At 39.1% G+C, this 26,394-nt stretch overlaps 3 protein-coding genes across 3 annotated transcripts in view; 2 read left to right on the top strand and 1 right to left on the bottom strand.

Annotated features, from left to right (window-relative positions):
* Positions 1-50: 50 nt before the first annotated feature.
* Positions 51-14,811, top strand: LOC135460104 (uncharacterized). The gene is made up of 4 exons (XM_064736774.1): positions 51-362; positions 569-684; positions 1,395-1,553; positions 13,631-14,811. Exons 1-3 carry the CDS (start codon positions 51-53, stop codon positions 1,471-1,473), a joined length of 507 nt encoding a protein of 168 aa, XP_064592844.1. The 3' UTR covers positions 1,474-1,553; positions 13,631-14,811.
* Positions 11,827-12,827, bottom strand: HSPB3 (heat shock protein family B (small) member 3). The gene has a single exon (XM_064736294.1). The coding sequence runs from the start codon at positions 12,745-12,747 to the stop codon at positions 12,298-12,300; it is 450 nt and encodes a 149-aa protein (XP_064592364.1). The 5' UTR covers positions 12,748-12,827; the 3' UTR covers positions 11,827-12,297.
* A 1,205-nt stretch (positions 14,812-16,016) lies between the features above and the next one.
* The window catches only part of ARL15 (ADP ribosylation factor like GTPase 15), a 244,918-nt gene continuing 234,540 nt past the window's right edge, over positions 16,017-26,394 (top strand). Inside the window, exon 1 of the mRNA XM_064736165.1 lies at positions 16,017-16,067. Within this exon, the coding sequence (XP_064592235.1) occupies positions 16,029-16,067 (39 nt within the window). The 5' untranslated portion in view covers positions 16,017-16,028. The remainder of the gene's footprint in view (positions 16,068-26,394) is intronic.

The following is a 26,394-nucleotide window of genomic DNA, read 5'->3' as shown; positions in this document are numbered from 1 at the left end:
CGGAGCAGCCGAGCGCGGAGCAGCCGAGCGCAGAACGGCCGCCCCCATCGATGGCCCCCCCCCACCTCTCCCCTCCGTACGCCCCCTGCCGGCCGCGGGCCCGGGGGGCCGCGCCCAGCGCCCCCGGGCCCGGAGTGTCCCGGCCTCGCCGGGCCTGCGCCGCTCGGCCGCCGCCAGCGTCTCCCGGTCCCTCGAAGGCGCGTCAGCGCTCCCCCGCGTCCGGCCGGGAAGCCTCCCGAGCCCCCGCGTCTTGTCCCCGCGCTCCGGTGCGGGAGCCGCGCCAGGCGGGTGCTGAGGGGCCGCGCCGGTGCTGCTGGCGCTCGTCCGTCTGCCTGCTGCGGCCAGAGAAAAAGAATGTCAGGGTGCGTTTTGCTGGTGGATAACGCGTATTTTAGCCTTCGCAGAAAATGTAGTCATGCCACTGATGTTGGTTTTCTGCGGAACAGCCTCAGTCCGGTCGAGGTGCTTTTTTCCCTGCGTGATTATTTCCCCACCTGTTGCTCCTGCGTTGTCTAGTCATATGGATCCTGTCCCGTTAATCATCTTTTACCTCTCTTTGGATCCCTAGGCAGAAGTTTATCTCAAAATTTCTACCTGTTCACAAGCAATTAGAAGGAAGTGTTTCAGAGGAGATGTGACAAGTTTCTGGTCCCCAGTTCTTCATGTTTTCCCAGTAGCATCCAGGTATCCTGCTTATTTCTCTGCCATAGTTTAGAGAGTATGTTACTTCGTAGATTTGTGTGGAATAATTTGTCTTCACCTGGAAGCAATTCACTGGAATGCTACAAGACCCATGGTTTCCTTTCACTGCTGGTTTTAGTGTTTGGTACCTGGGGTTTACTTTTTACACTTCTTCAGACCTTCATTTTCTCCACAATTAGTTCACATATCATCACAGTACTTTCCTGTTACTGTTGCTCAGTTTGTCTACTCTATTTTTTTTAATATGTCAGCTCACCCCAGTCTATGCATGTTAGCCCCAAACTCCTTTAATGCTTAAACCTGGAGGTCTGTTTTAATTACTGAGTACAATGACCAAAGAAACATGTAACTCACCACACAACCAGCTCCTCAGTAGCCAGCCCTGTGGAACACGTTTGTGTTGCAGCAAGTTTACAGAGAGCAATTCTGAGTATCTGCAGCAGTGCTAAGGTGAGAAGCATCAGCTGTCTCCTGAGAGAGAGCTGGCAGCTGGTAGAAACACCCTGACCTGGCCTAGTCATCATCACTCACCGCTGACCAGCAGGCCCTGAGGGGATCCTCAAACCCTGCATGAGGACCTGTTAGTGCTCCTAGAACCACCACAGCTCTCTTTCCATCGGTCAGTATCTGCCCCTGCAGCTGATGCACCGTCAGCGTCTGCCTTTTACACAGGTCTGGTTCTCTTCTGCCAGACACAGAGCTAGCCATGGCAGCTGGCCCACAGCCACCATGCTGCTGTCCGCCCGCCGGCCAACTTACAGCAAGGACTAAAACCCCGACAGGAGATACATGTGGATCACTTTGACCTTGGCTTTAGATTTCATCCCAAATTCTGACTGCTGCAGATCAAGGTAAGGGACTGGGATTTTGCATTCCTTCCAAAGTTGCTGCTAACATTGATCTGGGAAATCTTGTGCATTCATGTGAATCCTCACAGGTTAAACTACAGAAGAATAGTCCTTGATTTGCCTTCTCTATACTACTTATGCATTATATGTATATTTGACTACACCTGATCCAACTGCTTTCCTAAACTTTTCATTCCAATTCATCTAAATTTCAATGTTCTTAATGATTAATGTTGGTTTCTCTGAATAGATAAAAAAATATTTTTTGTCACGTGAACAGTACTAGACAGATACTGACCAGCTTGATTTGTTTTAAACAGTTATTTAAGATTTACTCTCATTGGAGAATGTAGAGTGACAAACGGATGCCTTGCACAAGTGCAAAGCTGGTTCAGGAATGGGATTTTCCTACTCCAAGCAGTCCTGCTGACTGTGCCTGTCAGGCTGTGGCTGTCACAGCCAGGGCAGGACAAAGGGACAACTTTGAGCTGGGCATCTCTCTTACTTCCTGGGGTCTGGTGGAGGTGGCAGCTGTCCTGCTTCCTCGTGCTCCCCTCAGTGCTTTTGGCCTGATTTATCTCTAGTAAGTATTGGCTTGATGTTTGCTTCTCAAAGGAACAGAAGCAAAGGTGTCAAGTCCAACAGGGACAAAAACTGCTACCAGGAGAATTTGAAGGTGTAAGATCTATAAAGCTAATGAAAGTAGTATTTCTTAGTTACTCAGGTTAAATTTTTAAAGTAGTTATTCTTTAACATCTTTCAGTTTTATCTGAACACTTTAATAAAAAAATTAAGTTATGTGACATTGAGTCATGGTTTTTCCAGCACTAATGTTTTTAATAAGGCAAAAATACGAAAGGAAAATGTGTGCTATGTTATTTTCCTAGTGATCAAAACTGCGAAAAGAATTTGGAACAATTAAAAGGTTACAAATGACGTTTTCCATAGTTTCCCACCTGTGAGCCAATTCTGATTACCACAGTGCTAAAGCACTCTGTTGTGCATATTATAAATAACATCTTAAAACCATCACTTATTATTTTCAAGAAAACTGACCTGCAAAATTAGAAGCCATTCTAACAAACATTTTTAAATGTTTAAAAAACCCAAAACAACAGCTTTCAAAGTCCTCAATAAGCATCTGCAGTGCCAAGTAGAAGAGCTGGATTTACTGAGCTTTTCTCTTGATGTTTGGGCTAGGAGAGACAACGGTTTCAAAGTAAGAATGGTACATAGTGACTTAGAGCATTTTAGCTGCACAAAGCAAGTATGTCAGTGCTTTGCTTGGTCAGGAATTTCTACCATCTTCATTGGGAATTGAATTTTCAGAGGCAAAGTGAATGTTATTATAAAGACTAATAACTTGTAATTCAGTGAAAATGTCTATTATTTACTGTGTTCCAAGGGACCTGTAATTTGAGGCAGTAAAGCTAAAAGCCAGACTCAAACCAAATGGCTAGCATGTATATGGGGTATCTCATTGTATGTGAGTTAGTTGTCTCATGACACCATTAATATGTGCTAAAAGAGATATTTGAAAGCAGCATGATTTTTTTGCTGATCAAGTACAGAAAATTAGCGTAAAAAATTTGGAAACATTTAAACATTTTTGAAAAAAGTATGGTTTTGATCTATCTTTAATTAAGAAAATATGAATGAAGAGAGGCTCTGAACTCAAATGTAATGGAACCTCATATTGCCCTGTGTAACTTCTCATTGAAGGTGTCAAATCTTTCCATCTTTATTTTGTTACTATTCCTTTATGCTATTACTTTGCTGCTTTAGTAAGAAAAGCAAAATGAATTTTCATGAGAGAAGATGAAACTTTGGTGGCACTAAGCCTTTTCTTTATGATGGTACTCCTCTGTGGACCCTGGAAAAATGTTTGTGTGGACATTGAGCAATGCTATAATAGGAAATACACTGAATAGTGCTTCTTGCAAGGAAATGGCTACAAATAGGTTGGTTTTCATCCACATAATTTCTAGGAGCAAGTTTGATTAAATGCTTACACACTATATGTTATTTTTTGGGGGGATTTTGCTATTTGTGGTAAATCTGTAGCTGGTGTTACTACCTCATCATAACTAGAGCTGAGTTTAATTTTTGGAAACCATACAGATTGATAATAAATTTCACTTAGTAGGGGAATAAACTGTTTTGCTTCCATTTTTATGTAATCTCTGATAGGGATGTCACAGTTTGGGTGCCTGGCAGGGCTGCCACTAGAGGGCACAAAATGATTTTAAACACAAAACTGTTTCAACATTTCACTTGCTAAACGTAAAAAGCTAAAGGCAACTAAAGACTTTGAACTATCAAATCTGTAGAGAAAGGGCTATAAATTTGAAAAAAACATGTTATTCTAGTGGTATTTTTTCAGTTTCTGAAAGATGGAATATGATTTTATTTTAATTGTTTTAAAAGATCTTACTTGAAAACATAAAACTGAGAAATGAAAACACTTCATAGTGTTCTATAAACTGAAATTTAGGAGAAGATGCAGTGAGATATAGAAGGAAACAAGATATTTTTCAATCACAAGCATGAATTAAACAAAAGTTACATTGCTTTTTTTCAAACTATATTGTGTAACTTTAGAGATAATTGATCAGAAACACTGAGGCTTTTGCTTGGCCTTTGCAATATGTATCAGCTATCTCAGCCCCAGTCTGTGTAATAGGTGGCTGCTACTCTGTCATTCTCCACTCTTCATTTAATATTCCTTGGAATGTGTGTCTGTCTCCATTTCCTGTCTGAAGGGATAATGCTTCAAACCATCTAAGGATGCTGTCAGGATAAATCCTTTATTTATGCAGTTCTTCCATGCTGTGGCAGGGGTGGTATGTGCTAGGCTGACATTCTGAGGGTGCTGAGTCTCTCATGGTTATGGGCAAATGGGTCGATGCCAACTTCCAGTCCCTGGGCCTGCACACAGGCAGAATTACCTGCTGAGTAAAGACTGAGACAGCAAAAGAGGATGAATGAGCCTGTTGTACTTTGTCCTGAGCTACCTAAGTCCTTGAAGGATTATCTCAGTCTTACATTTATCAATCTAATACCTTTAGTAATAACAAATACTTGCTAAAAAGCAAAACTGAGAGCTAAGTGGGTAGCTGATGTTGAGGCCAGCATTATATCCGTGTACCATATAAACATGGCATGAAAGTAAAGTTTTCCCAGCAATAAACCCATTGTATAGGATGAATAAGTCATAGTATAGTAAGAATAAAGAATTGAGCACTCATTAATTTCCTCCTTCCAGTCTTCACCCAGAACAGAGAAATTGCAGAGAAGACCTCCTTAGCAGGGTCTGTGGTTATGTTAATGCTGAGGTTTGCCATGGGAAAATAAATACTGATGGGCTCTAAAAATCCACAGCACTTGAGCTGAAGTTGCTCTGGTCAGTGCCGAAAGGTGCCTGGCAGAGGCTGGTTGCCCACTGAGGGACTAGTCGCTGGCAGCTCCTCAGTTGTATATGTCAATGGGTCAGGTTAGATGAGGCTTGAGACTACTTTATGAATTTTTACTGTCTGTCATTGAATTTTATGTCATTTATTTTTAAGTCATTGAGTGACTTCTTGGTCTCAGCCTGGAAACCAGGACAAGTGCTCACTAGCTTAGGCAACAAACCAGTTTTGGTGGCATTTTGACCATCAAAGTATCTTATATTTTCTCAGAGCTTGTGTTTAAGCTGATACAGTGCATTCTGTACCAGGAGATAGTGGCATTTCCATTAAGGCTAATTAATATTTGGGTATTTATGGGATATTTTTTCTCTTCAAGGAGAAAAATTTTGTTCATGTTGTTGCTTGAGGACATGGACTACTTGAAGGATGGCAAGGAGTTACTCATTTGTCTGTGTCAGCTCAAGACATGGAGAGTTCTGAGAAGCTGAGTGACTCAAAATGACACTACACAGAGTTTTAGCTTCCGTGTTTTGCTGGTCTTTTGGAGAACATAGAGGCCTGCAAATATTGAAGTGGTGGAGAAGGTTCTTGCTGTGCTTGCTTAGGGCCATGTATTTGTGAGAGTGAATGACATTAATTCCCTATCACAGGTGGTGTAGCCTGGTGCTTCCTTGTTTTGAACATTTGCTTTAGGATGGAGTTCAATGTAGAGATGTATAGGGGATCCCATACCATTAGTAAAATCCTAAGAGATTATAGTTTCCTAAGAGAAACAGTGTCAGAACCTGTCTCTGGTTGTTCTGTATGCATTTAGAGTGTTTATTGCTACCCATAAATGCAAACTGTGCTCATCTAAGTAGAATTATCCAAATCTAAAATACATTTTTATAAAAGGGCAAGTGAAAGTAGAAATGGAAAAAATAAGGAGTTGGTAGCAATATCAATTGATACAAGAGAAGGCTCAAAATATATTAAAAATTATATGGTCAGTGGGAGGTCAGAACATATTCAATTATCAACAGAATCCTGGCAATAGTTTAAAGAGTAGGACATGAAGATGGCAAAATTACCAATGATGATACATGTATTCATAAGGTACAAAGGTATTAAATATACACAAAGTTATTAGATACGTATTTCTGCTCTATGTGGAAAGATTATGCTTACAGTTTTTCATGTTGATAAATTAATTTGTGTTCTATTAGTAGCTAATAAGACTATTTAGTAGAAGGTGCTGTGCTTTTTTATCTTTGTAACTCATAAAAACAGGGTAATAGAAAAACTGTCCCAAAAGCTGTCCAGAGTATTACTTTTTGTTTTAAGATAAAATTACCACTGAACAAATCTCAGGGGACTAGGGAAAACCTGCTCTTTGTAGACCATGATGATTATTAACATTTTAATAACTGATGGAGGGGTGTGATGAGCTTTCCATCAACTGAAGTCTTGAAATAAAGATTTGATCTCTTACTTAAATACGTGTTCTTTTTCAAACATATTATGGGCTGGCTTAGTGAGGAAGTTATCAAATGAGATAATGCGCATTCTGTTCAGGGTGTCACACTAGAGATCATCGCTGATCCTTCTGCCCTTTAAATCTGGAATAAAATAAATCTGGAAACCTTATCTGTCTCGACACTAGTCATTTCAGACTGAGGTTTCTAGCAGGTTTAAGTTAAATATTGCTATGGTTATTATGATAAGGTCTAGAGTTCATATTTCTTCACTTACTTGTCTCATAGTCTCCTAATCTGTATTGAGTCTCTCAGTTTCATTCCGGGATCAAGTCCCGAGGCTCCATATATACATTAAGGCAGAGGCTGTTATTTATGGAGTGTCTTGTACAGTACATACTAATCATGCCACCAGTGCTTGGGTAATTGTGGTAAAGTTGCAAAATATAATTGAACTGCTATTAAAATGCATACAGCTGTCACCAGAGCAGGTAGCTTATGAGCTTCTGTCTACCTTGTAAGACAGAGTACAAGAATTATATTTTTATTAGTCACACTCTACTCTGAAAATCATTCCCCTTCATTAATTTTTCATGGTAGCTATATCAATGGATCATTTTTAGTTAAGAGTTGGACTTATTTAAACCCAACATCCAAATTCCAGATTAGCTTATTCACAGACAGTAGCCGTGCCTGCTCTTTGTGCTTACTCCAGTGTGCTGCTGTGATGTCTGTGGGACAGATAACTTCTATGCCCAGGCTGAGAAGGGAAGGGTATATCCTGGAAAGTGAGGAGTGGAACTAAAAATAAAGGAGTTAGTGCCACTGGAACACAAAACATTCTCAGATCCCATCTTGCTTCTTGTTGGAAATCTGACACATACAGAGAACTACTCATGGGGTCCCTCTGGGTGTCTGAATCATCTGCAGGAGCAGTCAGCTTCTACTCCTCGTACTGTGGTGGAAAATAGGAATGTTCCAGCCAGCCCTGGAGGCTGCACCTGAGTGAGGAAGTCGCTGGATCTAACCAGCTCCATGCAGAGCCAGTGAGAAGGATAACTGCACAGTTTAGCTACTTTCTACTGATTCAGAAAACCAGTTTGAGCTGATGAAGACTTGACTAGGAATTTTGAGGTGGCTAGTTCAGGTAGGGCACTTCCACTTTTATTCCCATGTCGTCCGACTCTGCTAAGAACAAATGAAACTTTTAGAGATTCTGACATGGATATATCTGCTTACATGATGAAATATACAATTAGTAGATAAGGTAATTGAAGAGATGTGCAATTGAAAATAAAGGTAGTTGAAAATAGTAGCTGAGGTAGCTTCATCTCTTTCAGCCTAGCATACCAAGCATATCAATACTGAACCAAGGGTTCAGTCCATGTACATGTTCCTTTTCTATTAACAATCAAAAAATTTTGAAGTAATTTTAAAACATATTTCTCAGCCCCTAAAAATGCTTATTTTACAAAAAAGTCAAATATTTCTTGCAGAAGGTTTAAATATTATGTCTTCAAGTACTTTTTTATATATCTACTGGTTTTGACTTGGGATTGAGTGTATTTTCTTGACAGTAGCTGCTGTGGTGTGGATTCGCTGCTGTGGAAACAGTGTTGGTAACAAGGATGTTTTGTCCCTCCCCGAGAGCTATGTGCCAAGGCCTACCTGCCCTGGTTCTACAGTTTTCTGTCTCCTCTTCATGCACAGACCTTCCTGCTGCCGCTTCTGTGCCATGTAGCAGAGCTCAGCAGTCGCATGCTTCATCCATCGCCAGTGCTCACTGGGGTCAGGGGCGACCCAAAGCGCAGTAAACACACCAAGGAGCATGAGAGGAACTGTAAATTATTCTGTGTTTGCACCAGTTCCATTTGTGCAAGCTGCTGCTAGACCTACTTCCCCTTGAAAAGGCTGGCATCAGCAGTATTACCATGTGGCTAAAGAGGGTTACTTTTAAAGCAGATTCATGGTGAAAATGCAGGCCACCATGGCACAGACAGCAGAAATCTCCACTCTAGCTTTAACCTGAATGGGGAGCCCTGAGCTGGAGTGCCATGTTTCTCAAGTGGTTTTTTTTTTAATAAGGGATGACTTTTCAGCCTGAGCACAGAAGCAGAGAGTCTGAGTTTTCTGGACCTGAGCACACAGGGACAGTACTTCTGGCTCCAGAGTTAGCACAAGTGGGGCCACCTCAGTACCCAGTGTACAGTACAGGTGTAACTGTTTAGACTTAACTTCTGTGTTCACAGCGTGGGGCTATTGAGCTGCTGTCCTCTGGGTGAGAGGGGACAGTAGCTGTCTCTGGTAATTGGCAAAGACAGAGGTCTGCATCTCTTTCAAACAGAAGGTGTACCTAATGTTTTCAGAAATATTTCTACTCACTTTAAAAACCAGTCTTGTATGGTTACTCAGATTAAAAACTAACATTTTGATTCCTGGATATGGAGTAAGTAAGGATTGTGAGACCTTTCTGTCTGAGCAGAAGTGTTGCCACCATGATACACCAGAGATTTCCTTTTCTCTTTTCCAGTGCTGCATCTAAGTTGTTATTGTGTGACTGGTAGGTATCATATCAGCCTTGGCTCACTGTATTACCAATATTGGACCCTATAGAGAGATCTCAAATGCCCTGGGTGAAGCAGAAACCATAAAAAGGCAGCAAGGCAATGAAAGACATTTTTGGGCTTTCTGCCCACAAGAATCTTATGGATTTTTTTTTTTACCTTCTTTTTGGAGATGAGTGCCATATTGATACATTTTCTTCTGTATGAAGGTATTTTTCACAGTGCTTATATTCATGCATTAAATCATCTTTAGCCATTTGGAGGAGCAGTTTGATCAATTACAAAGGTAATTCCTCACTGTTGTGAGCTGAGAAGGCTCAGTAACACTTGGTCTGCAGGGCTTGCACAGGCTTATCACTTATTCTGGGCCAGAATTTTATAGACAGCCAATTTCACAGTTCCTAATTTAACCACATCAGTATGTCTTAAACCTGTCTTAATCTGTAGCTGTTCTGAAATCCTTTGCTGTTGATTAATATCTCAGTCTGCTGCCCATGAGCAATATTAGCACCTTTCTATGTGACATTCACATTCAGTTCTAATCAGATTATAAAAGTAAAATATCATATAAGATATGTGAGAACAGATCTTTCCAGATTATTCAGAAACTGTCTGCCAAGTACTTTGAGGTTGTTCTGGTAAACACATAAAAATCATGCATCCAAAATCTTTTGATAAATCACCACTTAAAAAAAAGGAGGGAAACATTGCCTATGCTCTTTTTGATGCTGAAATGCAGGAATTCAGTGGCAGGTCCATACTCCAGTGTGGTCCCTGTTACATGAAGTCTCAGGTTCTAGGTCAGGGGAAGTTCCCATTTACCAAGGAGCATGGATATAGACTTTCGTAAAGATCTGTCTACAAGAGAAGGTAAAGTTTGGCTGCATAAATCTGTGCTGTGTCTGGGTCAAGGTGTTCCAGTGTTTTCTGACTGAAAGACACTGTGAGCAAGTACAGACTTGGGCACAGAGTGATGCAGAGAGACTTGCAATACAGAACAATCAGATGTCACATTCTCCACCCAGTTTTGTGAGGCAAGCCTGTGTACACAAGCAGGCCTGTGTGTAACCATTGTATTAACATATATAGAACAGATGATATGATTTTGGCTGTATGATCTAACTCCTTGCCAAGTTTCCAGTAGCTTAACCATGATCTAATTTGAAATAATTAAATCAGTTTTGTTTTTTTTAGATCATCATTCTCATCTATAGGGCTATGAATATCATCACTACAATCATAGCTAGAATAGTTTTTATAATAACTTGTAATTTTAAGTGATGAAATTTACAAAACTCTCTTTTTTTACAAAATTTACGAAACAAACATCACCAAAACAGATTGCTAACTTGTGATCCTGAACACTATCCCAATAGTTGTGCCATGAAGTGGTGTAGAAACCATGGGTTTAAGCTTGTACAGTTTTTGTAAATCTGGTCTGTAAAGTTTAAAATCTACACTAGACCTGCATCTAGAATTCAGTTTCTTAAGTCCATGTTACATCTTCTACCAGATTGCTGTCTGATGAAGCTCCTAGATGTAGAAATCTAGATCTGATTTGCTATTTGATCTTAAACTAATATGCAAATTGAACACAGACAATAGGAGGGAAAAGCGTGGGGTTGAATAGAAGTGCAGGGACATATGTTTTATATTTGGTTTAGTTTGTTAGAAAACATTACAGTCTTGACTTCTGGTGTATTAAAAATATAATTGCGTGTCATGGAAATTTACAATTCAGAGTTTATTTTGCCTTTCTTGCACAAATTTTTCTGACTTTTTAGCACAATTAATGAATAAAATACAAGAATTGTACCACCCACTTTTCTAAAACCAATTACTTCAAATGTCTTTAAGTCTAAACAGCAAAAACGTAAATCGTTCTCATAAATGGACATGTGCCGACATACAAGCTTGGGATTTTAATTTGAAACTAAAGGAACTCTCTAGCTTCAGCCAGTGAGAGCCCAGGTTTTGTTCATCATAGTTTTCTTGTATTCCTAAAATTGTATTTGTATTCAGTTTCATTTGAATATGGTTTTGATTTGTCCAAACAGCAGATGGCTGTGATAAAGCGTCTGTTTTTAACTTGGCACTTTCCATTCCACATTCCTTTACTATTCATAGCACACCAGTCATAGTAGTCTCCAGTACACATAAAAGGAGGCAGTTCGACTTGCAGATGCAGTTACCCTCAAATATGTGAGTATTTACAAACCCATAGCATTATTTCTTTTTAATATTGAGAAGACCACATAGACAGAGAAGGTGGATATTTTTTCACCTCCGCCACTCTCATGAAATGTGAGACACTGGAACAGAAACTAAAGCTGAGTCTGCAGCAAGGAACCCCTGTATTTAAAATTAGATTCATGTAGGGCCTGTGTTCCTATGGGGAGAGGGGGATTATCATTGGCAGAAAAATTTGCTCTTGAAGACAGAGTTGTGGGATTGCCTTAATTGTAAAGCAACATGGACAATTAAATACCCATCAGATTAAATTACAAGATTACCTAAAATGTGCAGGAAAAAAGGCATTTGTGCAAGAGCAATGTCTTTTTATTACTGAGGTTTCACAAAGAAGCACTTGGTACTTTTGTAAACAAAAATCTTTTCTTCAGTTGTTATGTTAAACAAAACCAATTTTCAGAAATGTCTTTAAAAGTTTTCTTTCAAAGTAATTTGACAGAAAGTATAATTTCTATTTATTGTGTTTTCAAGCAAATAAAGTCAAGTAAATAATTTTTTTTTGTTATAGTTTGAAACATGCAACACACTTCTAAAAAGTAATCTCTTGAGAGTTTTTTGGTACAGAAGCTTGAAATGTGGAAATAGGGATTTTCTCTTGATGGTATCTTTCAGTTCATGTGCTTTTCCAGAGAGAAGAATTTAATCTCAAAAATTAGAAAACAGAATTTTAAAATTTCTATAAGATTCACAACTTGTCCATTCCTTCTTTAATGTTTATGACTATGTATAACAAATGCTTACTGCTTAGAAATACAATTCCCGCTACTTAACTCAAAACTGTGCTCCATTTTCAATACGTTATCAAATAGATTTTTTTCTTTTCTTCTGCTGAGACTAGCCTGAGTTTTCTACTGTTTGAACAGCCTGTGTTTTCAACCTATGTGTAGCTGGAGGCAAGCAGTACAACAGTTTACATCAAACAGTAAACTCAGCATACAAAAAATATATACAAATAATTTCCTTTAATAAATACTGCTACTTGCTTACTACACCCTACAGCATCGCATGACTGATATAATTTTGTTACATTAAGAATGATTTTATCTCACCGATAACTATAGACATGGTTCTAATTCTTTTCCACTGAGTTCTTCATTTCAACAACCAAAATGCCATCATGGCAGAAAAGTGCAGACAAGTCTTTGTTCTCCACTCCGTCGGGTAATTTGTATTGTCTGGTGAAGCTTCTGGATATGAAACCATGCTCGTCCATCCTGGGTCCGTGCTGAGCTTTAATCAGGAGCCAGCCTTCGAAAGTCTGGATAATGATATCTTCGGGGCGGAACTGCACAACATCCAGCAAGACCCGGAATTGTGTGTTTTCCTCCTCCTGGCCGCTCTTCCCAGCCCCAGCCGTGCTTTCTGGGGCGCACCTTTGGTTGCTCAGCGCAGCGGTGGCAGGGCCCGGCAAAGCATATAAAAGGTGGTTCAGTCTGTGTGCCTCCAGCTCCTGGTCAACAAACTGCTCCTGGTAGCGTACAGGAGTTTCCACCCAATGTCTTATGACAGCTTCTGCCATTGCTGAGGCAGAAGGATCAGCTGCTGCTCCTGCTGTGCTGGGAAACTGCAGAGTCACACTGAGCTTTTCCCAGCCTTGTGTCTTACCCACAGACCAGTCTATCAGTTGATGTCGCCTTTCACTTTTAGAACAGGCAGAGCTTAACGTTTAATACAGTGTCCTGTGCTGCAGTGCTGTGAGACTTGTTTCGTCTTTTATCCACTAACAATAGAGCACTATTTATAGCACTGCAGTCTTGAGTGGCTCCAACACATGCATGGCTTTCATGCAGGAATAGTAAAAGAAACATTTTAATGCACATCTTATTGCAAATTGTGCTGTATATAATTATGAATAATGATTACACAAATAATGTGAATGTTTTTTTATTTAAATGGAATTCAGTACTTTGGTTTTTCCAAGGGATATGTGGTAATAAGTACAAAATCTGTGTTTCTAATTTAATTGTATGTTCTAATTGAATTGTGTAGCTAGTGAGGGAAGAGGTTTAATTACCTTGGCAGCAGGAATGGAGCAGATTTCAGGTTAGCTAAACTGTGAAGTTAGCGAGTGCATTGGACATTTTTACAGAAGCTGTGCATAGGTGAAATTTGGGCATGGTCACCCCAGGACACCATGTTTTTGGTGGGAGGAGGGAACCATCTCTGCCCAAAAAAGGGGAGTCTGTAGGGCTGAATCTGCAATCTTAATGACCTACAAACACAGCAGAGACATCTCCAACATGTTAGGGAGTCAGCCACAAAAGTGCAGACAGAACTACAATGAAAGCTCATGTTTCAGAGCTTCCAGAAGAGCCTAGAGTTATTTTCCCCCAGGGGCATAATTCTAAATCCTTAATGCTACCACATTGCCCCAGTAACTCCCATCTTCTGTTGCTTAACAGCTTGAACCTGTGATCTCATCTACTGCATGTGTCTGCAAAGCAGGACTGACGACTTCCAAGGCTCTCTGAGGTGTAATTGTGGAAGCACAAAATGTTTGGGAATGGAAGTGACCTCTGGACATCATCTATACCTACCCCCCTGCTAAGTCAGATTCACCTAGAACAGGTTGCACAGGATCACATCCAGGTGGGTTTGAAGTGTCTCCAGAGAAGGAGCTTCTGCAACCTCTGCCTTGTAATCTTCTTGCTGGTCTATGATTGCAGGGCAGATAATGCCTACAAAGGTCAATCATTTGTTTAACAAGAGCTAAGAGAAAAGTGCAATAAAGAAGGAAAGTAATTTCTAAATTTTAGCATGTTTGCTAGAATATCACTCTAGATGAGCTTGGTAATGTGAAGCGGAATGTGTTATGGCAATTGATGGGGAAGATTTTTTTGTTTGATTTGTTAGTGCAGTAAAAGTTGCCCTATAGTTAGAAATAATCAAATAAGACACTTTTATTCCTTCTTGTTTGGCTATTGTTATTCAGAGTTCTCTCTCTCCCTTGTCCTTACATGTTCCATTACCATAGTTATTACAGGATCTTTGGTTGCTAATGGAGTAATGAAGAAAGAGGCATCTAAACTTCAATATTTATCACATGTTGACTTCTTTATTGCATTAATAGCAGGGCAGAATTACCAGATGTATGTGTAATTAAAGCTTTAAGGCTGCCATTTTATTTTAAACTTATAAAGGTTGTAGTGGAATGTAAGGAAATTTTCAAAAGTTCAAGATAACTCACATTAAAGGCCAACTGTTTAATTGAGTGTTGTGAGAAAGAAGTATTGTGAGTAAGGAGAGTGAGGCTACTTTATTTAACTGTTGGCTCTTCTCCTGTTAAAGTGTCCTCCAGAAATAATTTTAAAATGCAATTCTGTATGTATGATTGACTAAAACAGTGGTAAAGCCAACCTAGATAATTGCTTGTTATCTGCTCAGGTGTTTTCTCTTTTGCTAGCAAATGATTCACTTGATGAAGAAACTTTAACCCTGATGTGAAGCAGTATGCCTGGCTAGTTGTGATATTATGCTTATACAGATTCCTGAAAGCTATGGCTGTCCCTAATTAATTCTGTGATGGTAGCCTGGCTTATTTTACTTAAGTTTTGCACTTCATTAATAAATGTACTGTACAGGAATATCACTTTTAAATTTTGTTTTATTTATTCCCATTATCTCTGGAAAAAGATACACTTGCCCATAGTTACACTTCAAATGGAAACCGAAGTCACCATCTCACTGCAAGTCACTGTGGGACAGCTGTATCTATTCCCAGAAACAGCTGTGTTAGTCTTTCAAATGTCTGTGCTAAGCATACTTGAAGCTGTCTGGTCTAATTAGCACGAAAGATTCTTTGAATACCGTTTAAATTCATGTTGCATGCAAAATGCTGCAGAAGGTTATAGGATCCCTTTCTACTCTGTAGGACAAGAAATCTGAAAGATTTTGATAATGAAGCTGTAGAGCCTGTTTCTGCTTTCCTATCCTGCCCTCTCCTCTGTTCAGTCCCTTCTCTCAGTTTGTCACCTGTGGTCTCATGAATTAGCACAATGCTTCTTATCTCTTTGTTAGTGACGTGGGGAACATGCCAAGTGGAATACACAAACACCCTTGATTTTCGGCTTTCAAATCTAAACATGGGCGCAGTGCTGCAACACTCAGGCACTTCTGACGCTTATGGTGCCGTGTTCTTCAAATACCTAGAGCAGGATTCGATCCAGCAATACATTTTAATAACAGTAGATTACCGTGGTGTTTTTAAGCCTTCAGAGCAGATCTGACAGGAGCAGGATCGATGTCCTAAATCACCAACTCGGTGCCTCAGGTTTTGTTTCCCGATTTTACCGTGCCTCGAAGGCCTCTCTCGGTGCTGCCCAGCGGGGAGGCTGCCCAGGGAAAGCACTGCAGAGATGCTCTTCCGAAGCAGCAGCCGGGCAGCTTGGCTTCCCACGCCGATGTCCGCGGTGTCCGCCTCCCCCGCCGTTCTTCCAGCACGGCGCCGGGATGCGCGGGCACGGCCGGCCGGGAGCGCGCGGTGCCGGCTCCGCGGGGCACAGCGGCATCTCCTGGCGAGCCGGGGAACTGCTCCCGGCCGGCCGCGCACTCTGCGTCAGGGAACGCCGGGTTAGGGCTCTGCTCTCCTTCACACCGGTATAAGCTACTTTCTCACTATTTTGGAAGGCGGTGGCGGAAAAATATTTCATTCACGTCCTAGCTTGCATTCAAACCAGCGTGGCCTGCAGGTCGAGGGAGGGGATTCTGCCCTTCTGCCTGCAGTGCTGCATCCAGCTCTGAGGTCCTCGGTGTGAGCACGGCATAGAGCTGATGGAGTGGGTCCAGACGAGCACCAGCAGGATGATCACAACGCTGGAGAACCTCTCCTGCAGAGAGAGGGTGAGGAGTTGGGGTTTTTCATCCTGGAGAAGAGAAGCCTCCAGGGACACCTTATTGTGGCCTTCCAGCATGCAAAGAGGGCTTACATGAGAGCTAGTGAAGGATTTTTGACAAGGACATGTAGTGGTAGGACAAGAGGGGATGGTTTTAAGCTGAGAGTAGGTTTAGATTAGATATTCAAAAGGAATTCATTACTGTGTAGGTTGTGAAATACTGGAACAGGTTGTCTGCAGAAGTTGTGGATGCCTCATTGCTGGAAGTGTTCAAGGCAGATTGAATGGGTCTTTGAGCCATCTGATCTAGTGGATGACATCCCTGGCCATGGCAGGAAGCTTAGAACAGCAGGAAGCTTAGAACTCAATGATTTTTAATGTTTCTTTCAACCCAAACCTTTCTATGATTGTGTGATGCTATTAAATATATGAAGTAGGCATCCTGGTAAAGCTGTATTTTAGACTGCAAAAATCTAAGGTGCAAAAAATCATGAAAGTAACACATTTTTGATGCATTTCTTAAATAAATACAGCTCCGTCTTGCTTGACACAACTTTGAAATAGTAGCTTACCCTGCCACAATCCTCTGTGTGCTTGATTCCCCAAAGATAAATTTGTATTTCAACTACCATTGAAATTCAGTAACTGCTGAAAGGGGAAAATGTGAAAAGGCTGGCAGGCTGAATTGAACAAGAACTCTTGTAGAAGAAGCTAACAGGCTAAATTCAAATCAGGACCATGTAATTATCCAAATGAATCTAGATGAAGCACTGAAGTTACTTTTACAAAAGCACACAGGGATGCCACTTATTATCTACTTCACATGTCATTCAAAAGAGATATTGCCACTTAAGACTTTGCAGTACATATTAAATGAAAGAAAAAGTAGTTCCTTTCATTTTAGCAATGTTCTGTTATGCCCAATCAGGAATTACAGGCTTTGTGGCTGGTACCAAAGAGCTAGATAGTAAAATAAGATATATGTGACAATGTAAATGGGGTGATACACATGAAAACTCCATGGTAAAGGGTTTTTTCCCACATGACATTTAATATATTTGTTTAGAGTGAGAAAATTACCATCTCACTTCCATTACTTTGAATCCATTGCTCCTATAAGATGTCTTTTTAGCTGGATTGTTAGATCTGGATCTGTGTAAGCGCTGAAGAAATAAGCAATGTAACCACGAGTCCTGCAAGTGCCTAATCAGCAAATACTAAGTGTTCTGTTTTCAATAAATATTGAGGGATTTTTTTTTAAAAGTAATGTCTCATTCCAATCACATGGTGTTTATATTGGTCAGTGAATCACAACACAGCTCTTTCTCCAGCAAGACTTCATGCTGTGTTATAAAAATTCTTGCAAGTAGTAAAGACTGTGTTGTTACATAGCCAGCTTTACTGAAGGGAGACTTCTGTTTGTGGGTCATGTCCTTCAGAACCTGGAAAAGGCTGGATCTGATCAACCTCTTGGAAAATCTCTCCAGGGCACTGATGCTCTCTTGTAACTTATGGGTCTCTTAAGAAGTGGAAAACTAATCCCAGCTTTTGCATTAAGAATCAAGTGTTTGCTCGTTTGTTAGGAGGTACGGTAAGAAATATAAGTAATCATGGAATGAACTATCATTTTGACACATTGCAACCACTATTACAAGACTTTTTTCTTGACATGTTGAGATGATAGAAGAGCAAATGAAGGACGAAGCTGAAGCAGATGAAGGTTGGCAGGACCACAGCAGCTGCTGTTGGAACAATAGCTTTGCAGAACAGTTAAGGTATGAAATACAACATGTAGAACAATTATTTTTAAATTTCACATTACTGTAAAAGTTACAGTGAGGTCATGCAACTCTTTACACAAATCTGCTTTGTTTTTCACATGGCTTGTTTTTCAATATTTATATGTATGCTAGAGGCAAATGCGTCTGTGCCTCACAAATTCTTGAGGAATTCCTATAGAAAGCAAACTCTTTAGAGTGATAATAATCTGTTCAATTTTTTGCTGACAAAAGAGTGGAGAGGAAATGAACAATTAAAAGAGAATAATGTGCCTTAGGGGGTCAAAAAGTTCTGTTTTACTATTGAAAGTCAGGATCCAAAGCACTCTTGCTGTAGAAACAGTCTTAGTTTTCACCAGTTAAAAATCAACTAGTGTTCCAAGAAGAATGCCAATTTTCAGGTTTCCTACTCCTCTGCCTCACTGAAGGTTTTACTTGAGACTTGGTAGGAATATCTCAAGGCAATGAAGTACAATAAGACTCATGTATTTTGGGCCTGTTAAAATTTCATAGCTAGTGCTGGCATGTACATTTAAGATGTGAAACCCCTATCCATGGGAACACCTTCAGCTGTGCATGTTTTCATGTGGACTACTTCAGTAAAAATAATACAAGTACTGAAAATCTCACCTATGAAGTTCTGGAAGTAGCAAAATTTATACTTTTTAAAATTATGTACTGTGTAGGTCCTACATTACACATAAATATGCTAGTATGTTAGCACAAAACACCAAATATCTCCTTTTGGTTTTTGATGTTTGTTTCTTTCTTTTTCCTAAGAAGAAAGTGAAGATATGTAGTGTATTGATCCTCTGGATATATTTGTCAAAGTAAGTCCTTACCAGAAAAGAATTGAACTCACTAAATGAATTTAGAGATTTAAGAAGATCCGTGTTCAAAGAATCCCTGAAAACTCAGCCAAGAATTCGTTGGGGCTGAGTGTCAACGTGTTGGTCTGGTTGGTTGGTGACCGGCTGCTGATCCTGGGGTAGAAGTACTTCATCCAGAAAGTCTTTTAAAAGAAACTGCTAGAATTTGTGAAGGATTTACAGGAAGAGTTTGCTGTGGGTAATGAACAATTCCTCTCTGGAATGACATAAACATGCTGTTTGATTTCGATATACTGGGAATTAACTACTGTGTCAAGCATCTTTAGTTGACAAGGAGCAGCTGGAGACTGACTGGGTAAGTAATGAAAGAGGAAGGCTTACTCCAAAATCTCAAATTTAGAGTGACTGATGGGATATTGATGGTGTCTCAATGCCATTGTTTTCATATAGTAACTTAGTGGACAATATGAAATTCTTAGAAGAAAAGCAAATAATTCATTGGCAAAAATACTGTCTCACCTTGCCCCTCCACATGGTGAAAGCCAATCAAAATCTGGCTCCTATGTCAGAACTGTTATTTCCTTTAGTGTTGGAATTAAAATAATAGTCTCATATTTCCTGACTTTGGCAATGCCAGAAAGGCTGTAGAGGTGGTAAAATCTGCTGCTAGAAATCCTTTTCTGTTGATAGTTTTCAGTTAAATATGAGGAACAAATTCTGATCAATAAATTACTCCTTTATCTTTACTGGACTTGCCCTTAAGTGTGTATCAGTGCAGAATCTATGTTCTTAATATTAACACTATCATCTATACTACTTCTGAAATTATATTTTCTTTCCTAGTATGCGTTCATCTCAGAAAACGGAACTTGACTAGATTATTTTTTTAAGATTGCCAATTAATTTACTGTGAACCTTAATTTATGGGACGTGGATAAGTAGGTTATTCATATACATGAGTCATGAATGCTTTAAAAAAGTGTTAGGTCCGAAATTTAGAACTCTTTTTCTCCTCTCTCTTATTCAACCTCCTGTTTATGCATGTTAGAATTTGAAAAATTTAAAAATGTTTTCTGGCCTGCTTTTATACTTGCCTATTTACAAAGACCTCATGCCACATATGTTGGAAAAAATGGGTATTTGTTTTTCTTCATAAAAAAGCCTTTATACCATATAAAATACTGGCAGAATCTAACTCAGTCTTTGCCATACCCTTTAAAGAAAGATATACATGTCCACATTTATTTAACATGACCAGAAACTTGATTAGTAGGTAAGGTAGCCCTTTCTTTTCATTACTACAATACTATCCTCCCAACACGTATTTGTCAGTACAGCTATTTTTATAACACAGGTCATAACTGCTGTGAAAATCTGTTGCTTTTATGTTGTTCTACTGAAGGTCAGAAGTTCCTTAATTAAACTTTATTTTGCTAAGGTTTATGTTTACATAGGATGCTCTGCAAGCAATAAAGTGTTTGTAGTGAGGTCATGAGAGAAAAATAATATTTATAAAAGCAGATTTAACTCACATGTTATAGAAACAATTTTATTTTCACAGTAGAAGCTCTTTCTTCCATATTAATCTTTGCTGTACCAAGGAAGTAAATTAAGTCTGTGCAGGCTAATGGGGTAGTTCTGTAGTAAAAGATTAGTAATTAGTTATTAGTACAACCGAGCTTGAATGTGATTACTTACTCTTAGAGAGAAGTTTCAAAAAATAATTTGTGTATTTACTGGGCATAAGTATTTACTTAGCTATTCCATATAGGTTGTAGCTTTCTTTGGGGCCAGTTAAAACTACTTCTAGATAGCAGACTGTGGACTTCATTGTTGATAAAGCCTTCGTTGTGAGGGGCATCTTTGTGCAAGGAAGGACAAAGCCACAGGAAAATAATTCGTAAGAGTTAATAATAAGCAAAACCACAGAGGGGGCCTTGACATGCAGTCAAAGGACTTAGCATTGTTGGCATTTTGTTATCAATTCAAAACATACTCAGTTTTACAAAGAGAATGACTGATGAATGGATAAAGAAGATTGAAGTAGAATGAAAGACAAAATGTTCTAAACACAAGGAAATTTGGTTATTAGTGTACAAGCAAGCTGCCCTTGTGCAAACTGTACTGAGTGATAGTAGCTAAAGGCAGCTGGATGTTGAATAATTCGTGGTTATCTGTCCAATTTGTCAGCTTCCTACTCTCATTGCTATTCCCAGAGCATTCACTGAGGCTATCAGCAAAGTAAAGGCCACAGGATTAAATTTTATTCTAGCAGAAATCCAGGACAGAAAGAACCACCAGACAGTTTCATATAGACTCCAAACTGTCTCACCACTATTCATTTTCTACCACTGCTGGAATTTTGCTGTGGAAACAAATAGCAAAGAAAACAATAACAGGATTAAGAACAATGACAGACTATTAAATCACATACCAGTGGTTCACAGCCTATGGCATTTTTTTTTTCCACTGGTTCAATGTTAGATTTTTTTTGGCAATGGCTTTTCTTTTTTTTTTTTCTTTTCTTTTTTTTTTTTTATATTGTACAACATTTTAGAGTTAAGAACATGACCTAAAGGAAGAAGGGATGCTTTCTAGTTCCACCCTACTTTGATATAGTTTAATGTTGTTTTTAATTTAGTTTTCCAACCTCAGTCTGTGTAGTTTGGAGACAGGCCCCTTTTCTGCTCAGGAACAAGAGTCAGGGCCAAATCAGATGCCAAATCATGCTTCATTCTTCCTTTGTATAGTGAGCCATAGAGAGCAGTTAGCCACCAGTGTGCAAACAATAGTAATGAGTTCTTCTATGAACCATAATTGTGGGAGGGCTGACATGCACAGACTGCAGCACAATAGAGATTTGGCACCAATATTCAAACAACTGGTAATTCTTTAATCTATGTCTAGTCTAGAACCGTAGGAAACCAGCATCCTAAGTTTAGGTACTTAAATAGTGCAAGAGGCCTCTGCTATTTTGAGAAATCAAATACAGTTTCCTGTTGCTATTGTTTCCAGAGTAAAAAATGCATCCTGTTGATACCATAAAAAGACACCAAACTATTCTACAATCTGGAAAAGTTTGTTTTAGTTATCTTACTGTTGCAGTTCTGCACTCTGATTATGCAGAATTATGATGTTAATATTTTTTCTCAGTAGTTCAATTTCTTTTGTCTTTAAAGCCACTTTACATACTCTGATAATAATTTTAACTTCCTGGTTTCAAATGTCACACATTGATTTCATGTATGTATTTTTTTTCCATATCCAAGTGTGAAGCAAGCATTTAGACAGCTAGGTAATGTAGTTACAAGATATGCTTGCTACATACCAGGTCACATGTCAGGTGCATGACTACTTGAAAAATTCAGTCCCATTTGAGAAGACAAAAAGCCATTAGGGCCTTCCAAAATGTAACAAGTTGCTGCACTTGCCTCTTGTTACCCTTTATGTTCCCATCTCCTGTGTGGTGAGTTCATTAGGAGCTGTTTTCCAACTCCAAGCTGGCTGGCATACGAAGCTGCCACATGTCAGCTCTGCCTTTTGTACCAACTAATATGGAGTAGATTGCCTGCATGTTTGAAACAGTTGGACTGATGCCTTCTGTTACTCGATACAAACCCCTGCAGTTATTACCTCCAGATGTGGGGAGAAAGGCTAGCAGAAAAAGCCATTAGCCCATGGTTTGTTCCACTACAGCAGGTCTGAGCTGGAATGTCAAGACCTACAGCAGTGCTAGGCACTGAGAGCTGTACTTCCAGGAAATACGAAAAGTGGTCTGGCCAGTAGCTACTTGATATTAAATATTACAGAATCCTTTCTGGTTTATATTAGGTGCTCAAAATCATAAATACTTTGACCTTTAATTTTCTGTGCCTCATTCCTGCTTCTGAAAGAAAGGCAATAATTATCTCTCATTTTAGTGGATTGTTATGAAAATGAACTGACTAGTATCATAGACTCATAGGTTCTTAGAAACATAGTATCTGTGAAGAAGTTAGTGTCAGATTGTGTGCCCAAAAAAAGAGATTTCTGTTCGCAGACAGAATTTGTCAAGTGGTGAGTAAAAAACATAAGAAAAACATGAGGCCACATGCATCAATAATTCTTTACTAAAAAGTAAAGAAGAAGGAAAATTTAATTCTGACTGATATAGTAGTCAAGTGGAAAATATACAGTAGAGTTCTATAATTGGACAGCACATTATAATATAGAGGCACGTGCAGGCTGAAATAAATGTGCACAGGAAATCTAAAATTTAGCATTTTCTTACTAAGTGTTTTTAAAATTTACTGCTTTACAGCCACGATTGTTAGGTTTCTGTTCCTCTTCTTTGTTTTTCACAAGACATAATTTGCTACAAGGATGTGAGATATGCAGAAAGGCAGAATCACATTTGGGAATTAATTCAGATAGTAATATACAGTTTTTGAAAGTAAAGTTGTATGTGAGTAAGCCATGACTTCTGTCTGCTCCTCTCCCTTGAGGATGACGAGTCAGCTGATGCTGTAAAATGAGACCTCTTGGCACTTCACTGTCCAGAGACTGAATCTATTGGGTGTTTTCTGCCCACTGTTGCAGCAGGGATACACCAGTACGTCCCCACCTGCAGCTGAATGATATTAGGAAATATAGGCAGGACTTGGTAGGACCCAGGTTAAAATGTTTAGACTGAAAGTCTATTTATATACTACAGAATTTGTTGGGACTTTTATCAATATCTGTTTGTATGAAGTAATGTGTCTTAGTCTTATGAAAGGTAGCCATTAAAACACTGAGTGTGTGAAAAACATTACTTTTGCCTGCGGCTCAGTTCAAAGACAATGCATTAATATGCATGCTGAACTGCTGAGCAGAGTGAAAATGAAAATTAGTGATTAACATTAATAAGAATCATTTGCTCTAAGCACAAATGGACAGTGCTTTTTCCCCATAATATAAACAGATTTACTTGAAAGAATGTTCCAGTATCTGGATAATTTAGTACCATTACTTATGGGGTTTTATGTGTTCAGAACAACAACAATATTTGGCTTTAATTCTCTGAATAAGTATTAACAGAATTACATGTTAATGAATTAACAAATTCACCTCCATTTTATTCTTAAAGCCTCCATATTGAAGCAAGAGATCAAATTTCACATTAGTTACACAGAAAAGTAGTTTGTTGTTTTGCCAGGACTGTAAAAATCATATATGATCCAGATCTACCCATATCCTTCATGCTGAAGTAAACCAGAAGTAAAATACAACAGGTATTCCTTCTCACATATTCTTCAGGTGTGTTAGAGGCAAGGAACCTATACTTTCACTGCTGGCCTCTCCCTCAATGGAAAAATCTAAAACAGGCTCATGAGAGTAAAACAGCCCTGTAAAGCATGCTTTGGACTTGCTTCAAGAGCTGAAATCCATAGTTACCACATAAAATACTTAGCCCTTAAAGAGCTTTTACACAACCTTACCATATTTCAGTCTGTTTTCCTACTATGAGTTACAGTTTGGCTGAGAGCATCATCAGCATCTTTGACATTGTGATTCACAGAATTTTTCTGTGTGGGAAATGATCCACAAGAGTCATCAAGTCCAACAGGGATTGAACCTGCCACCCTGGTGTAAATAGCACCATGCTCTAGGCAACTAACCCAATCTCGGGGTCATTTCTTGCATTTCCTCATGGCACACCTTCTCGCTTGTTTTTTCCATCCTCAAGACTATGTGGAGGATGTTCAAAAGACAAACAAAGCAAGAATTCTTCAAGATGGACTCAGAGTATCCACACCCTTGTCTTACTTTCCTCTCCTTTGGAGTTGTAATTGCATGAAGGATAGATGAAAGAATTACAACGAAGTGGCTGAATTCACATGCAATATTTAGACCCTCATTCTGGAAACACATAAAAACGTGAGAAAAAGGGGCAGTATTATTGTAAAATTCCCACTCACACAGTAAATTGCCTGAGTGGAAATGCATTTCCAAGACTACATGCTCTCCGTTGTATTTATTCCCCTACTCTTGTCTTTAATGCACCTAAGCTTCTTGGATACATAGGACTGTTCCTTAGCATGTCTGCAGCATTGTTTGTGCTGCTCAGATGATTATCACTAACTGGTTTTGTTACTGACAAGATAGGTTTATAATCCACCTGCCAAGACACTAGCAAGAAAGGATGGCTGGACTTTGGTTAGGGGCACTGCCTTGGGAGTAAGAAATCCAATTTAGTTCTTTAGGGCAGGTTTTTCTCTTTGGCTTCTGGAAAATCAGAGGCTCTTTATTCCACTTTCAAAGAGTGCAGGAAGAAGCATCAGCATCGTAGCCCTGTTTAGATTATTATTATTTTTAGGAGAAACAGTACCTTCTAATACACATATGCAAAAACTTACACAAAATATCATATGAAGTTTTCAGAGGAAAAAGAGCAAACAAGGAGGATCACAAAAATTGTAAGTTTGAAAGTGTACCACTAGTGACAAAGAAGAAATTGAGTTTAGTGTGAACATACCTTTAACATTCCTGAAGAAATCAAAGAACAGCTCACTGACTCAGGTATCAGAGGCAAACAGTAGAAGGGAAAGTCTTCCCAGCTGCCCTACTATGGCACCAAGTATGTAGCTTGCTAGTGGGTGGCTGCCTGGGCATCATTATAGTGCATCTGATAGTACAGAGATACAGCAAGTGGAGAGTGGGTATTCAGAAAATAAGAAAACACATAGTAATTAAAATTTGTCAAAGGGTTGCATTTGAATAGAAATTAAGATGTTTTCATCAGACTTTCAATTGGTTGCTGTTGGTAAAGTAAATACAATTGTATTGTCCTCCACAAGGCTATTGTTTTTGTTTAAATCACCCATAGAATGTTAGTTTGTAAGGAAAATTTTAAAAGTGCATATTCATAGACTTATCATACTATAGTACTATTAATAGGTGCAAAAAAAGCTCTTTCAGGATGAAATTGCTTCAATTCCATTTAAAATTAACAACTGTACACTCAACTTTCAGCCCTCTCTTGGGCAAAGTTCATATTGAAATTGAATTTCTCATTCCTTTGGACTGAAAGAGCAAAAGGACAAAAGGATTAAATATTTATTTTTATAATGCCTATACTGTAGAATGAGTAAAAAAAATTAAGCCTCAGCTACTAGCTGGACATTATTAGGAAAAAATGTTACACTGAAGGTAGGAGAGACAAGTAACTGTATATGCTAATGTGTAAAACTGCATATGTGAAAAACGTACTGCAAAGAATTGTGATTCACCCAGCATTGCCATTACAGCAATAGTTTGCTATAACCCTGTTATTATCTCTCTTACCTATGTACTTGCAGTTTCCTGTAAATAAGAACATGGAGTTTTAGTCAGCATCTTAGAGTTTGTATAAAATAAGGAGCCTATAAAATGAGCATTCTGCCTATTCTTAGTCTGCAGTTACATTTTACTTTAAGGGTATATGGAATTAGTTTTATTCCTGAGTCTCTTCAAAACTTAATGCATATTTAATGATACAGACTTTTGCACAAAGTCTGTCAGCAGGGAGCCTTATTCTGACAGAAATCTAGTCACACATTGCCCTATCCTGAATCCCAAAGTAGGTTAGTAGAGCCTGAAAAGTGAGTGGCAGTGACGAGGAATGCTGAGAGATACCCTGAGTCACAGCAACTTGCTTCTGCCTGTGAACAGGATAGCTCTTTCAAGGTTACTTACTGATATTTAAAATGAAATATTTGGCACCTCC

The sequence above is a fragment of the Zonotrichia leucophrys genome, chromosome Z (assembly GCF_028769735.1).
Source record: "Zonotrichia leucophrys gambelii isolate GWCS_2022_RI chromosome Z, RI_Zleu_2.0, whole genome shotgun sequence".
Taxonomy (NCBI): Eukaryota; Metazoa; Chordata; class Aves; order Passeriformes; family Passerellidae; genus Zonotrichia; species Zonotrichia leucophrys.
The sequence above is the reverse complement of the archived record's forward strand: the minus strand, read 5'-3'. Positions and strand labels throughout refer to the sequence as shown.

Bases quoted from the DNA above. Each gene is read 5' to 3' on its own strand.
- HSPB3 (XM_064736294.1), bottom strand. From the start codon at position 12,747: ATGGCAGAAGCTGTCATAAGACATTGGGTGGAAACTCCTGTACGCTAC.
- LOC135460104 (XM_064736774.1), top strand. From the start codon at position 51: ATGGCCCCCCCCCACCTCTCCCCTCCGTACGCCCCCTGCCGGCCGCGG. The intron at 363-568 runs GTGCGTTTTGCT...TTGGATCCCTAG, and splicing joins CAGAGAAAAAGAATGTCAGG to GCAGAAGTTTATCTCAAAAT. The intron at 685-1,394 runs GTATCCTGCTTA...CTCTTCTGCCAG, and splicing joins GTTTTCCCAGTAGCATCCAG to ACACAGAGCTAGCCATGGCA.